Here is a 14,262-nt window from a genome sequence, read left to right as displayed (position 1 = left end):
CCTTAGGTTGTGTTGGTTGTTAACACAAATTACGCATTTCACTGTATGTTTTGTATGTGTGATAAGTAAATAAACAAATCATTGATGAGGATATAGAGCAGTTATGCCCAAGTCATTATGCTTCATGCAACTTGGGGGAAGAAGATATACTGGAGGAACAAAATGGCAGTAAGAATCTCTCACTGTATATATTAAATGTTACTTGACACTAAACCAACAATAAAAGCCCTCCTTTTGCATGCAGGTCATCCCCAGTGCCCAGGCATCCCCTCTGCCCTCAGCTGCTGTTTCCTCACTCGTTCATTCTCCCTCGCCTGATGGAGCCACAAGGCAACTATCTGTAACTTCCTCCCTCTCACAGCCTGGCACCACCACCTTGAGGGTGACTGGAGGGGTCATCACGACAGCCAGCCTATCATCGTCAGCCTCAGGAACAGCAACAGCCACCATGGGGACTGTGGCTCAGCAGGTAATAAGAGGATGAGGGCTGAGCAGAGCAGACAAAGAATGACGGCGCAGTAATTGTACATTTGAAGCTAAGAAACAAATCTCTTTGAAATCATGTTCTCGGTATTTTATTTGCCCAGTATGTCTTCCTTTGCACCTTGGTTTTTGTCAGATTTTGTTGTAATTTATAGTTTTTCATAAAATTTTATTGTATTTTGTTTTCTGTAAATGCCTGCAAGAAAATAAATCTCAAAGCTAGTATTTAGTGACATGCATATTTGAAAGAGGATCTAATGCTTTCGCAGCGTACATGATGTTCAAACACTTCTCGAGCTGCCAGCTGGGTGCAGGTGTTGATGGGTTAAAATCGACACCTATACCTGGCTGGAAGCCCGAGAAGAGTTATGCATCATATGCTTACTTGATGGTAAATTTACTTTGAACTTTTGAACCTTAAGCTTTTAACACTTTTAAGAATGATGTGATCAGATTTAAGAGTATGTCTTGCAGGACCTCTCTGGTCTTGAATCTGAACAATTAGTCGAAAAGCAGTATGACACTACTAATTCTTTATCTTTTTCATCAGTCTGAGTTGACAAGCTCTAGCACCCCTGCACCCTCCACAGTGCCTGTCATCAAAGTCTCAGGTCAGCAGCCATCCCTCCTTGTATCGCCAGTTCAGCTTGCCACTAGCCAGTCAGCTCGCAGGATCTCTGTTGGCTCCCAGGCAGTACCAATGGTGCCTTCTCTGCACAGTGGTGAAGGGTCCAGCAAGGTCAGCAATTCAGGAGCAGCCAGTGCGGTTTCCTTTGAGTGCAGTTCCTCTGTTGGGATGAACACTGTAAGTGGAAAAGCCATTGAGCCACCATCAGGTAAGATAACAGTGTATAACTTTTCTATCTGAGCTAAACCTTCTATCCACTTCATCCTGCGAAAAACATCTCAATTGCCATGTCTCCCTCTGCAACATTTACAGAAGCACAGTACTGAAAGGTCTGTCTCTTCTTTTGAGGTATACAAATTATGAGAAGCATAAATAGGATAAATAATGAGCAACTTTTTTCCTATAGTAGAGATGTCTGCAACCAGAGGGCAAAGGTTTAAACTAAAGAGTCGGAGATGTTAGGAACGATTTATTCACTCATACATGACTGAAATCCAGAAGCCATTGCCTGAGGGATGGTACAGGCAGGTATATTCACAGCATTTAAAAGGTAATTAGATAAACACTTAAAATCCAATGGGATAGAAAATTACAAGCAAAGTGCTGGGAAATTGTATTAGCATAGATGGGTAACCATCAGCTCGGACATGGTGGGCTAAATTTCCATTCCTTTTGATCATGACTCAGAAATTGTGAAAATCAGCACTTATAGCAGAGGAGGGAAGAAAAATAATTTGTCACTTTCCTTTGAAGAATTACATCTTTTGGAGGATTATATTATTGTTATTGTAGAATACACCTACTGGTGCTACTTGGACACGTCTTTAGTGATGAACCCGGCGTCTTAGGGTGTTTCGGGTCTTTAGTCATCAGACAACCTTGACCAGGCGACCCAGCCAGGGGTGATCAGCCCCCAACCTGTGTCCAAGTGGCACACTAATCCACAGATCCCTCCTCCAGATCCACAACCACTGCTAGGCCTTTTCAGCAGCCTCCAGAATGTTCTTGGTGGCTCTTCTGCACTGCAGTTCTTTAACTCCAAGGAGTTTTAGAGTCCACTGTAATGAATGGCCAACAAAGCCCTGGCACCCAACTTCGACTGGCTCACAGCGAAAACAAAATAAACAAAAATGGCACCAGAGAAGGGAGACTTTGCGTGTCTTAGGGAATCATCAAGCATTTCCACTTACAGTTGATGTCTGCAGTCACAGAGACTGCAGTAAGTAACATTGTTTCAAAACATTTCAGTGAACCAGCAATGTTCAGACCTGGCACACTCTGGACTCCAGGCTACCCACAGAGTGAGTGCATCAGCTGGAACCTCAGGGGAGGTCTCTATTGTCTCAGGAAACAGGGCTGCCAGGGAGGGCTCCAGGTAAAATGGAAACACAGGGCCCTAAGGTCCCTCCTCTTTACCATCCACTGGCTAATGTACAGTCTGGAAAAAAAAGATTGTAGTACTGAAAGGACATCAGAAACTGTTGTGCACCCTGCTTCACAGAGACATGGCTCATCTCCGGCACTCTGGACACAGTGCTATAGCCTGAACGTCACACCATCCAGTACAAGGTCTAGGATTACAGCATAAGAGAAAGAAAGAGATGGGGGTGTTTGCTTAATGGGTAACTCACCATGGTACACAGGCGTGGTGGTTCTGTCTCAGTCCTGTTTGCCTGACCTGGAAAATCTGGTGGTCAAGTGTTGTCCATTCTACCTGCCGAGGAAGTTCTCCATCATCATCCTGGGAACGGTGTACATTCCACCCCAGCAAATGTTAATCTGTTACTGCAAGAACTGAACACCACGATCACAGCCATTGGACAGTCCACCCTGATGCCTCCCCAGACTTCAACCAGCCTAACCTGAAGAATTTTCTGACCATATACTACAACATGTAACACACACAAAATACTGGAGGAACTCAGCAGGCCAGAGAGCTTCTATGGAAAAGAGTAAACAGTAAACTACCAAGATGAAACCTGTAGAACAAGAGATGCCAATACACTCGATCTCTGTTACACCAGCATCAAGAACGTTTATTGTGCCATCCTGTGCCTGCACTTCGGCAAGTCAAATCATCTGGTTATACTTCTACACTCAGCATATTGGCAGAGACTGAGGACTCCAGTACAAGTGATAAAGTTGGTGAAGGTATGGTGAAGGGAGATGGAAAACTGTTTACAGGACTGCTTTCAATCAGTGGACTTGACCATATTCAGGGATTCATCCGTGGATCTGAATGAGTATGCCACAAGTGTCACTGACTTCTTCAAGACCTGTGTGCCCAAGTTTGTCCCTTTGAGAAAATACCAAGTCTTCCTAAAAGAGAAACCCTGGATGAACCAGAAGATCCGCTGTCTCTTGAGGGCTAGATCTGTGGTATTCAGTACCAGCAATCCAGAACCCTACGTCATCCAGATATAAATTATGGAAGGACATTGTGAGCAAAAAGGTAACTGAATGAAGCTAGAGACTGAATTGGATACACGACAGTAGTAGCAGGGTTTGTACACATTTACTTCCTTTAAGGTGAAACCTAACAGGATAAATGGCAGTGATCTTCACTCCCTAATGAGATCAGTGCCTTTTATGAGGGCTTTGAAAGGGGGAATAACACTACACCTGTGTGAAACTCCACAGCCCTGTGATCTCTGTGTTGGAGGCCAACCTCTGAACATTCTTCTAAAGGGAGAAGCCTCGCAATGCATCAGGCCCCGATGTTGTACCTGGCTGAGTACTAAAGACTGGTGCCAACCAAATGGCTGTAGTAGTCAAGGATATCTTCAACTCACTGCTGTAGTCTGAGGTGGCCACTTGACTCGAGGGAAGTAATTATTCTGTACACTAAAAGAGCAGGATGAGCTGCCTCAATTACTGTTGCCTGTAGCTCAAACATCTATTGTAATAAAGTGCTTCAAGAGGTTGGTTATAGCTAGAACCAATTCCTGTCTTAGCAAGGACCTGGACCTGCTACAACTTGCCTATTGCCATTACACAATCTCATTGGCTCTCCAATCTGTGTAATTGTGTTCAGTTCTGATTGATTCATTATAGGAAAGATGTTTAAAGTAAGCTTTCTGAACTTCATAGATAATAAAGTTTTTTTGTATTTTTTAAATTGTATTTCATTCTCCATCTTGACTACTGTCTGACCATCTCTTCACCATGCCCAGCCATCTTCAGTTACATCATCATGGATGTTGCCACAATCAAAAAGTTGGAGATTTAATCATATATGATTTTCCATAATGTTCAGTTCCATTCACAATTCCTTGTACTGTAAAGAAGTCTGGTTACAATAATAGCAGGCCAACATTCAAATATGAGCTCTTAGTTGGCAAGTCACATTTGCAACACCAAGTATAAAGCAATGCCATTTCCCAACAAGAGAGAGTCTAACAATGTGCCCTTGGTTATCACCAGTATTTTTGATGCAAAATCCCACACCATCAAAGTCCTCTGGTCACTTCAAACTTGACTAGCAATGTCATTTCTATGGCTAAAAGAGTAGGGCAGAATTTATGTATTTTACATCCCAAGCCTTTCAACGGCAGGAATCAGCCATGTAAGACTGCTCTTTGCTTAATGATTTGAGGGCAGCTTGAAAGTTCTTAAAAAGGTTAGCGCCTTCCAAGGCAAAACTGCCCATATGATTGATACCAAATCCAGCACCTCCTTCCACATTGTACCATCTCCAGAACACTCTACAGAAATCCATCAAGGTTTTTTCAACAACTGCTGACAAACCTCCGACCCTTTCCATTCAACAAGAAAAGGCCAGTTGTGTGTGGAAACACCATTCCCTGCAAATTTGTTTCCAAGTTCTGTATCATTCAGTTTAGAAACAAACCACCATTATGTCATTTTCATTTTGTCAAAATCCTGAAGCTCTTAAACTAACAGCACTGTGGTTCTGTGTCTACCAGAAGGGATTCAATGATTCTAAAGAGTACTAGAGATGAGGGTAGGTAATAAATGTTGTCTTTGCCAGGATGATCTCTTGTGGAGATGGTTTTGGGGTTTGGTATGAAGATCCAGTGTGATCTTCACTTCCTGACTTTAATCCAGTTGAAATGTTGGTGGCTAGATAAGGGAAATAAGTTATGATTTTTATTGTCATGGAACTGTAACTCCTTTCATCAGAAGTCAATTCAGTCATTCAATATTTTTACCAGCAACAGAGTCCGTTCCTCCACCCACTTCCATAATGGGAAAAATGTAGAAACGTTCCCCACCCCACAAAAAATTAGTGCCCTCACTCAGTATATTTTCCTTCTACTGAAGTTGATGCTTTCATTTAGTATTTCCATGTTCCCATGCTTTTCTCCACCCCCTCCCCCACTACCACCACTTAATGTTTCCATTCATTTCTCAATGTTTCCTTCTGTCGTGGATTTAGGAGCCCATAAAGTCAAAAAAAAAATTGTGCAACATCAAAATGGGCCCTTTAATTCAACCCATTCATGCTGACCATGATGTTTATCTCCATAGATCCCATTTTCCCCACATTAGGTCCACAACTGGAGTATTGCATTAATTTTTGTTCACCACAGTTTCAGAAGGATGGCAAGTAGAGCACAGGAGAGATTAAAGCATTCTGGAGATGAAGGATTTCCACTATAAGGATAACTGGAGAAGCTTGTGAATGTCAAGCAGATTTTAAGATTATCAATATCATATTGGTCTCCATTCCTGCAGGAAATATCTTGAAATATTTTTCTTAGCCATAAGTTTGGTTAATCATCATATCAAAATGTTCAGAAGGCAGTGAAGTATTGAGAATGCATTTAAGAATTGTTGTATTACTAACTTGAGCATCAGATATTAAGTGTAAATATAAAAAAAAGCAAACAAAAATAGGACTGTTTGCTGACTGATAGCCAAGCAGTGTAATGTCTGTGTGTCATTCTTGCATTTTTGTACAGTCAAGACAGAACCTGGGTCTTCAGGAACTTGTTTCAGCCCCACGATTTGCACAGCTGGCACCGTGAAGGTGGAACGAGCAGTATTGCTTGGGGCATCTGAAATGATTGAGTAAGACCAGAGCTTAATTCTGATTTAAAAATTTTTTTTCTATGGATATCACCTAGTTTATTAAATTTTAACAGTGAGTACTGTACATGTTAGGTATTGAATAAGGCTCCCACTATATTGCCCATCAAACACTCGCTCGTTAGATTCAGGGTGATGCTTCATCCACTTATAAGGCATGCTCTGGCCTGTAATGAGCTGAGTTATATTTGATATTTATGTCTGCTGCATTGGAATCCTGGTAATTCTTCTTTGGTCACCCAAAGAAGGTGTGTATCTTGAAATGGAGGGAATGTATGTATGAAGTATAGCACAGTCAAATAGCTTTGCAGCAACCAGTGCTTAGCTTCACAGAGAGCAGATGAGAAAGGTAGTGTAGCAGTTAGCGCAACACCATTACAGTTTGGGGTGTTAGAGTTCAGAGTCCCGATGTCCTCCTGTGGAATGCGTGGGTTCCTCCGTGTGCTCCTGTTTCCTGTCAGAGTCCAAAGACATGCTGGTTAGTAGGTTAATTGGTCATTGTAAATTGTCCCATGATTAGGCTGGGGTTGAATTGGGGGATTGCTGCGCAGCTTGAAGGTCCAGAAGGGCCTATTTTGCGCTGTATCTAAACAAATAAAAATAAAATAGATGACTTCTATTGCAAGCAGCTGTCCTTTGTAACAGCAGTCCACAGGCAGTCCCCTTCTAGTGCCAGCAATCCCCTGTAATAGCAGTCCACAGGCAGTCCCCTTCTAGTGCCAGCAATCCCCTGTAACAGCAGTCCACAGGCAGTCCCCTTCTAGTGCTGGCAATCCCCTGTAACAGCAGTCCATGGACAGTCCCTTGTAATAGCAGTCCACAGGCAATCCCCTGTAGCAGCAGTCCATGGACAGTCCCCTGTAATAGCAGTCCCCTTCTAGTGCTGGCAGTCCCCTGTAACACCAGATGAAAAATAGAGAGGAAAGAGATAAAGAGATCCTGCTAATAATTTATGTTGCAGTATTAAAGCTTCAACTAGAAAATGTTAGTTGACATAGCATCTTTCTTCTGTACCATCAATTCAGGCACATGTCAGAATGGAAATATGCCTATAAGTAAAGATAGGTGTTAGCTGGGTGTTGGAGTTAGCATTTTTTAGAGATTCAAAACATAACCAGTATCTCATCCCTTGCTGTCTTTAGCCTTGAATACATTGAGAATATGCATCAGCTACTCTCTGCCATCTTGAAGAAGTTACCCCTGATCACACCCAAGAAAAGTGAGTAAAGCTCTTTGATTTTCATTTCAAACACTAATGTTGAATGCAGTGATACCATTTCACAAACTCTGAATGTGGGCAGCATCTGTAGGAAGAGAAACGGATTCAAGACCCAGCTTGACCAGTTGCCAGAAATTTCTGTTTATATTTCAGATATCTAGAATCTGTAGTTATTTTACGAAAATCAAGAGAGGCATTAGACAAGGGTGTGTTTTCTCCCCTGATTTATTCAATGTGTACTGTGAAGCAATATTACAAAAGATAAGAGACATCTTGGGAATCAAAGTTGGCGGTGAAAACATCAATAATTTCAGGTATGCAGATAACACTGTGTTAATTGCAAGTACGGAGGAAGAACTACAAAACTTAATTGATATAATTGTTGAAGAAAGTGCAAAAATGGGTCTATCTATCAATTGCAAGAAGACAGAATGTATGGTGATATCCAAAAAGAAGGATAATCCTATCTGCAGGCTGAGAATAAACGGGGAAGACATACAACAGGTACTGAACTTTTGCTACTTAGGAAGCTGGGTGACATCAGATGGCAGGTGCGACTTAGGCATCAAAAGAAGAATAGGGTTGGCAAAAGACACCTTTACGAGAATGAAGAGTATACTGACCAATACTAAACTAGGCATGACAACCCGCTTCAGAGTACTGAAATGTTACGTTTATCCAGTTATATGGCTCAGAATGTTGGACAATATCTAGTAACATCAATATCTAGGAAACGAATTGAAGTAGCAAAGATGTGGTTTTTGAGGAGGATGCAAAGAGTATCATGGACGAAACAAATATCTAATGAGGATGTCATGAACAGAGCAAACACAAAAAGAGAAATAATGTATGAGATCATGAAAAGGCAACGTAACTTCATTGGACATGTGATTAGGAAAGAGGAGTTAGAATGCACGGTAATTATGGGAAAGATTGAAGGGAAGAAAGCAAGAGGAAGACAAAGATGGAGACCGCAGCCAGAGAATTGGAAATGAATACCAATGAATTGATCCACTTGACCTGAAACAGGAGTGTGTGGGCCATGGCAGTCAAAGCTGAAACTGGGCATGGCACCTGATGATGATAAGCATCTGCAGATTTGTTTTAATTTTCAATGAGCTTTTTGTTAAACAAAGCTAATTTACATCAGACTATTTATGTACTAAGTGTGTTGGATTGAGGTAAATTTTGGCCAGGTATACAGGAAAAGATCTCCCTCTTTGGTGTAGATTATACTTTGACGGGGTGTATGGTTCGAGCTGGGTCTTGAATTTGTTTCTGTTCCTCCAGATGCTGCCTACGTTCAGGGTTTGTGAAAAGGTAGCTTAAATGAAAGCAGTGGTACAATAGGGTTGATAATAATCTAGGAAATGCCAGTTCAAATTTCATTCTGGCAGTATGAAAATTTGAATGAGGAAGTAGAAGTTATCATAAAGCTACCAGATTCTGTGAATCAGAAAAAGAACCAAATGATTTAAGATTGGAAGCTGTCACCTTCCCCATTCTGTAACCCTAGACCAATATAGCTGACCACCTGCTTCCTAAAATGACCTAATAAATTACTCTGCGTATCAAGCTGTGCAATTGTGGCAGCCTGAGAAGACCAAAGCTTTAGCTTTACAGAGCCAGTTAGGGATGGGTGCATTCTCTCCAATTTGAAGTGATGGGCATGTGATGTAGTTAGATGATGCTCCAATCACTTTAATACTCTGTTCATTTTGTTTATTTCTTGACTTTGTTTATAATTTTCTAGTTGATGTGATGTGTTAACCACTCTCTGCTGTCTCATCACCTCATTTCTCTAACATCCGTGGATAGCCAGTAGTGATTGTACAGCACATGCAGGTATTGATCAGTAAACTTTCTCCAACAGCTGAGGACTCTCATCCCTTCTGTGCCATTTCTCTGGAACAGTATTACAGCTGGAATATTGGGAAAAGGAGAGCTGCAGAGGTAAGGTCCAACTCATGGTGTTCATGAGTCCCGTTCAAATTTCAGTCCAATGCATTTTGCCTTAAGTTAAAGCAAATCAGCAGGATTGCCCCCCCCCACCCCCCGGCCCCGACTGCTGCTCATTGACCCATGATGAAAATTACTAGAGGATTTTGAAAGCATAACCAAAATTAGCTTTAATTTGCTAGCAATGTATTTATATAAAGCAATTAGCCCTTGCTTAGTGCCCTGTTGTAGCTGAGACTATTATGAGTGGGGAGTAGTAGATTTGGTTTGACAGGAGCTGTACAAGATGATACAAGGGCCACTTGTCAGTTTGTGTTACAGGGTGTGCCCAAATGCTGCGTGATGTGGGGACTCTATCTTGCACTGTCCTCTTTTTTTGAGTAAAAATTAAAATTGCTGAAAATACTCATGAGGTCAAGCAGCATTTGTGGAGAGAGAAACAAGTTGATGCCCTTATGTAGCAGCAAAACTGGCCTGAATTGATTCAAACTCAAAACAAAATAATTGCCGCCAGCCTGCAAACCCACAGAGTTGTCATACTTGGGTGACACAGCCACAGCTCCAATGAGTCGAATTCCTTATTCTGATCCTTCATTAGCAATTAGCAAACATATAATTAAGCATTATTGAGGGTTATCTCAGCGGTCAGCAAAGATATGACCTCTGCAGTTCCAAGCTTTAAACTGCCACGAAATAAGCATGAGTACATAACTTATTCCCTTACCATAATAAATGCTCAGCACAGAATACAAACCAAATAGAGAACAGATATATGGCTCCTACACCTTATAATTGTTTAAAAAAAACAGTAGGCAAAAATAAGTGTGGGCCTCATAAAGATGATGACGGGAGTAATTTTAATGGAGTGTAAGGAAAAGCCTAAAGCGTCTTTTTTTTTCTGTTTATCGATTACACAAAGAAATCTGGATGTCCTTGTTCATGGAGTATGTAAGGTAAGCACACAGATGGGAAGCAGTGAGAAAGACAATGGATATATTGGCATTTATTGCAAGAAATTGGAGTACAAAAGGGAAGTGATGATGAGATTGTTCATGAGTTTGGAAAAGCTTCATTTGAAGCATTGATTGCAATTTTGTTCTCAGTACCCATAAGTGTACTTGCTTTGGAGTCTGTTCAATATAGATTGATCTCAGAGGAGATGGATTTCTTATGAGAATAGGGTGAGTAAGACTGACACTTCCCTTGCCGGAATTTGAAAGAATGAAAGGTGAGTACAACAATCTTGGGTGTGTTTGCCAAGTTGGGTGGTGAAATGAGGTGCCCCTGGCTGGAAGATCTGATGCCAGAGTTGTAGTCTCAACAGAGGGTGTCACTAAACTTAACTCATGAGAAATTTATTTGAGCAGTAGGTTGAAATTCTTGAAATTGAAACCTCAGAAGGCTTTAAATCCTGTAACTGAGCCTAAAACTGGGGGATTTTTGTTTATCAAGCAATTGGGAGTATATGGTGATTGGCAGTTAAGTGGACCTGAATCACAGAGAGTACAGAGTTATTCTGAATAGTGAAGCAGACTTGAGGTTTCTTCCTTGTTCCATTTCTTGGGCTGTACAAGTAGAGTTCCAGATGTAGTCAGACCAAGGCTTTTCCAAACTGAAGCCACACTTTATTCAACCGTCCACTTCAGATGAAAGCCAGGAGTTCTTTTGGCCTTTTTGACTGCCTCATTCTGAGGATAATTCCACTAATTTATTATTTTACACTTGTTTTAGGGGTGTTTTGTAAAGAAGACAACCTTACATTTTTCTACCACCTTTTCTCTCCTAGTGGCAGCGTGCAGTAGCTGTGAGAAAGGTTCTGCAGGAGGTGTTGGAAAAATGTCCGCGGTTTAGCAGCGCAGAAGCCATGAAGACCAAACAGATAGTGCGCTGGTGCCGCCATCGTGGGTACACACCCCCTGATCCAGAGACATCTGCCGAAGAGGAACTGATGGAAGATATACTGACGCAAATAGATAATGAGCCAGGTAAGCCAACCAAAAGACCAAGCAATAACTCGATTATGGTTAGAGAGATGAAGCGACCAAATTAACCTGTCAAATTCTTCACTGTGGAGAAAGGCTGAAATCCCCTTCAAGTTAAAAATGAAGAGGGAAAAATTAGGGCAATTCTTCCGACAAATGATAGGTTCAGTGGACTTCATTTGACCTAAAATAGTGAAGACAAGAGTTTGTTTAGCTGCAAGATGGGGTGGACACATATCCTACTTCATAGGAGGGAGGCTCATCACCCTGTGCTTGCTGCTTACCTTGTATCTCTTTACCACATGCAAGCTGAAAGTCACACTGCAGGTGAATTTTGTGCTACCCGTTGGCATCATTTGTGGAAATGTTAGGCTAAAAAAGTAACTAGTGCTGAACAGAACTGTGCAGAATATCAGGGAATGATATTTTTTCCCCAGTGCTGCAGCCCTAAGTTAAGTGTGTAAAGTTGCTTTTTCCCAAGTTGGGCCAATTTTCCTCTGCGGAGCACAATACTTTTATAGTTGTGTGAAAGCATTTCTAGGCCTATGTGTTCTGTGCACAGGAAGCACCTTGTACACCTATACGGCAGATATATCTGAACAGTGTACCATCTTTCCATGTCTGGAGTGGAGGTTTCTCTCATACCCTGTGTACTCTGTGGGCATGTGCCTTCCCTGGTGCCCTATGCAGAGTAGAGACTACTCTTTCCATATGCCCTACAGTGAAGGTTTTTTAAATCTTTACTCTGGACAGTGGAGGTTCTTCTAGTGCTCTGTACAATGGAGACTTGATTTGTAGAAATTCCTCCTCCTGTACCTTACAGTGAGGCTTCTCTTTTCCCTGTATCCAATATTTTTGAAGTCTTTATCAAAAAGTGGCATCAGCCCTTCTGCCTGAATTGATATCAGTTCCATATTCACCCATTATCCGATGCTCTTTGAGCATTCTGTTTGGTTGAAAAGAATTAGTGTCTTTTTGTTAGCGAGTGTTTCTAAATATTGCAACTGACATTAATACCCCAGCAGCTGTTCTATAGGCCATTTTAACAGTCTGTAAAATTACAGACTTCATCATAGTCTGTCATGGTATCCTTGCCTGCCTAGTGATTTTATTGCAGGGTTAAGTTGCTAGGGTAACATTAGATCAACATTTAAAAGTAATCTGGAATATATAATGGAATATATAAATTGCCTCCGGCACGGAGTCTGGCCCTGTAGCTCAGAAGGGTAGGGCAAGGAAGAGGAGGGCAGTTGTACTAGGGGACTCAATAGTAAGGGGGTCAGATAGGCGATTCTGTGGACGCAGTCCAGAGACCCGGATGGTAGTTTGCCTCCCTGGTGCCAGGGTCCGGGATATTTCTTTTTTTTTTTTTTTTTTTTTAAATCTTTTTATTGAGTAAGTATACAAAAAAGGTAAGCCATATAAACATTAATACAATGTTAAAGTATAATAAAATTCCAAAAGATAACAATTCCAAAAAGAAAATACTACAAACAATGTAATTTAAGCATAAGAAACCAAGATAACATAATAGTATACTAGATTTTATATATATCAATAGAAAAAAAGAAAAAAAAACCCCCAAAAAAAACCCACCGTGCAACTAACTAAAAGCAAAGCAAAGCAATGGGCTAACTTGAAACCAAACAGAGTTAAACTTAAAATCACGTCCTCAATCCCGACCTCCATTAAAACAGTGAAAAAAAAACAAGAAGGGTAAATATTACATTAAATGAAAATATCGAATAAAAGGTCCCCAAATCTGTTCAAATTTAAATGAAGAATCATAAAGGTTACTTCTAATTTTCTCCAGATTCAAACATAAAATCGTCTGAGAAAACCAAAAAAAGGTAGTTGGAGCATTAAGCTCTTTCCAATGTTGTAAAATACATCTTTTCGCCATTAAAGTAAGAAATGCAATCATTCTACAGGCTGAAGGGGAAAGATTACTAGAAATTTTAGGTAGTCCAAATATAGCAGTAATAGGGTGAGGAGAGATATCTATATTTAATACCTTAGAAATAATATTGAAAATATCTCTCCAAAAAGTTTCCAAAGTAGGGCAAGACCAAAACATATGAGTTAAAGAGGCTATCTGCCCCGAACATCTATCACAGAAAGGATTAATATGCGAGTAAAAACGCGCTAACTTATCTTTGGACATATGTGCTCTATGCACCACTTTAAATTGAATTAGGGAATGTTTAGCACAAATAGAGGAAGTCGGGATATTTCTGATTGTGTCCAAGATATCCTGAAGTGGGAGGGTGAGGAGCCAGAGGTCATGGTACATATAGGTACCAATGACATAGGTAGGAAAAGGGATGAGGTCCTGAAAGGAGAATATAGGGAGCTAGGAAGGGAGTTGAGAAAAAGGACTGCAAAGATAATAATCTCGGGATTACTGCCTGTGCCACGCGACAGTGAGAGTAGGAATGCGATGAGGTGGAGGATAAATGCGTGGCTGAGGGATTGGAGCAGGGGGCAGGGATTCAAGTTTTTGGATCATTGGGACCTCTTTTGGCGCAGGCGTGACATGTACAAAAAGGACGGGTTACACTTGAATCCTAGGGGGACCAATATCCTGGCAGGGAGATTAGCGGGGGCTACTGAGGTGACTTTAAACTAGAATGGTTGGGGGATGGGAATCAAATTAAAGAAGCTAGGCGTGAGGAGGTTAGTTCACAACAGGGGGATGGGAACCAGTGCAGAGAGACAGAGGGGTGTAAAGTGAGGGTAGAAGCAAAAAGTACTAAGGAGAAAAGTAAAAGTGGCAGGCCGACAAATCCAGGGCAAGCATTAAAAAGGGCCACTTTTCAACATAATTGTATAAGGGCTAAGAGAGTTGTAAAAGAGCGCCTGAAGGCTTTGTGTGTCAATGCAAGGAGCATTCGTAATAAGGTGGATGAATTGAAAGTGCAGATTGTTATTAATGATTA

The 14,262-nt window shown here is 41.2% G+C and overlaps 1 protein-coding gene across 7 annotated transcripts in view; it reads left to right on the top strand.

The window, feature by feature from the left end:
• Positions 1 to 14,262, top strand: part of yeats2 (YEATS domain containing 2) — a 175,116-nt gene that overhangs the window by 131,782 nt on the left and 29,072 nt on the right. For 6 of the 7 annotated variants that reach the window (XM_063046068.1, XM_063046067.1, XM_063046071.1 and 3 more), the window contains 6 exons: positions 245 to 469; positions 1,034 to 1,319; positions 6,037 to 6,145; positions 7,306 to 7,382; positions 9,256 to 9,335; positions 11,128 to 11,326. In XM_063046068.1, the coding sequence (XP_062902138.1) occupies positions 245 to 469; positions 1,034 to 1,319; positions 6,037 to 6,145; positions 7,306 to 7,382; positions 9,256 to 9,335; positions 11,128 to 11,326 (976 nt within the window). The remainder of the gene's footprint in view (positions 1 to 244; positions 470 to 1,033; positions 1,320 to 6,036; positions 6,146 to 7,305; positions 7,383 to 9,255; positions 9,336 to 11,127; positions 11,327 to 14,262) is intronic. The other variant, XM_063046072.1, reaches the window with a different exon arrangement.

This window comes from Mobula hypostoma, chromosome 4 (assembly GCF_963921235.1).
Source record: "Mobula hypostoma chromosome 4, sMobHyp1.1, whole genome shotgun sequence".
In the NCBI taxonomy this organism is placed as follows: domain Eukaryota; kingdom Metazoa; phylum Chordata; class Chondrichthyes; order Myliobatiformes; family Myliobatidae; genus Mobula; species Mobula hypostoma.
Note: the sequence above shows the minus strand (reverse complement) of the source record. Positions and strands in the feature narration are given on the sequence as shown.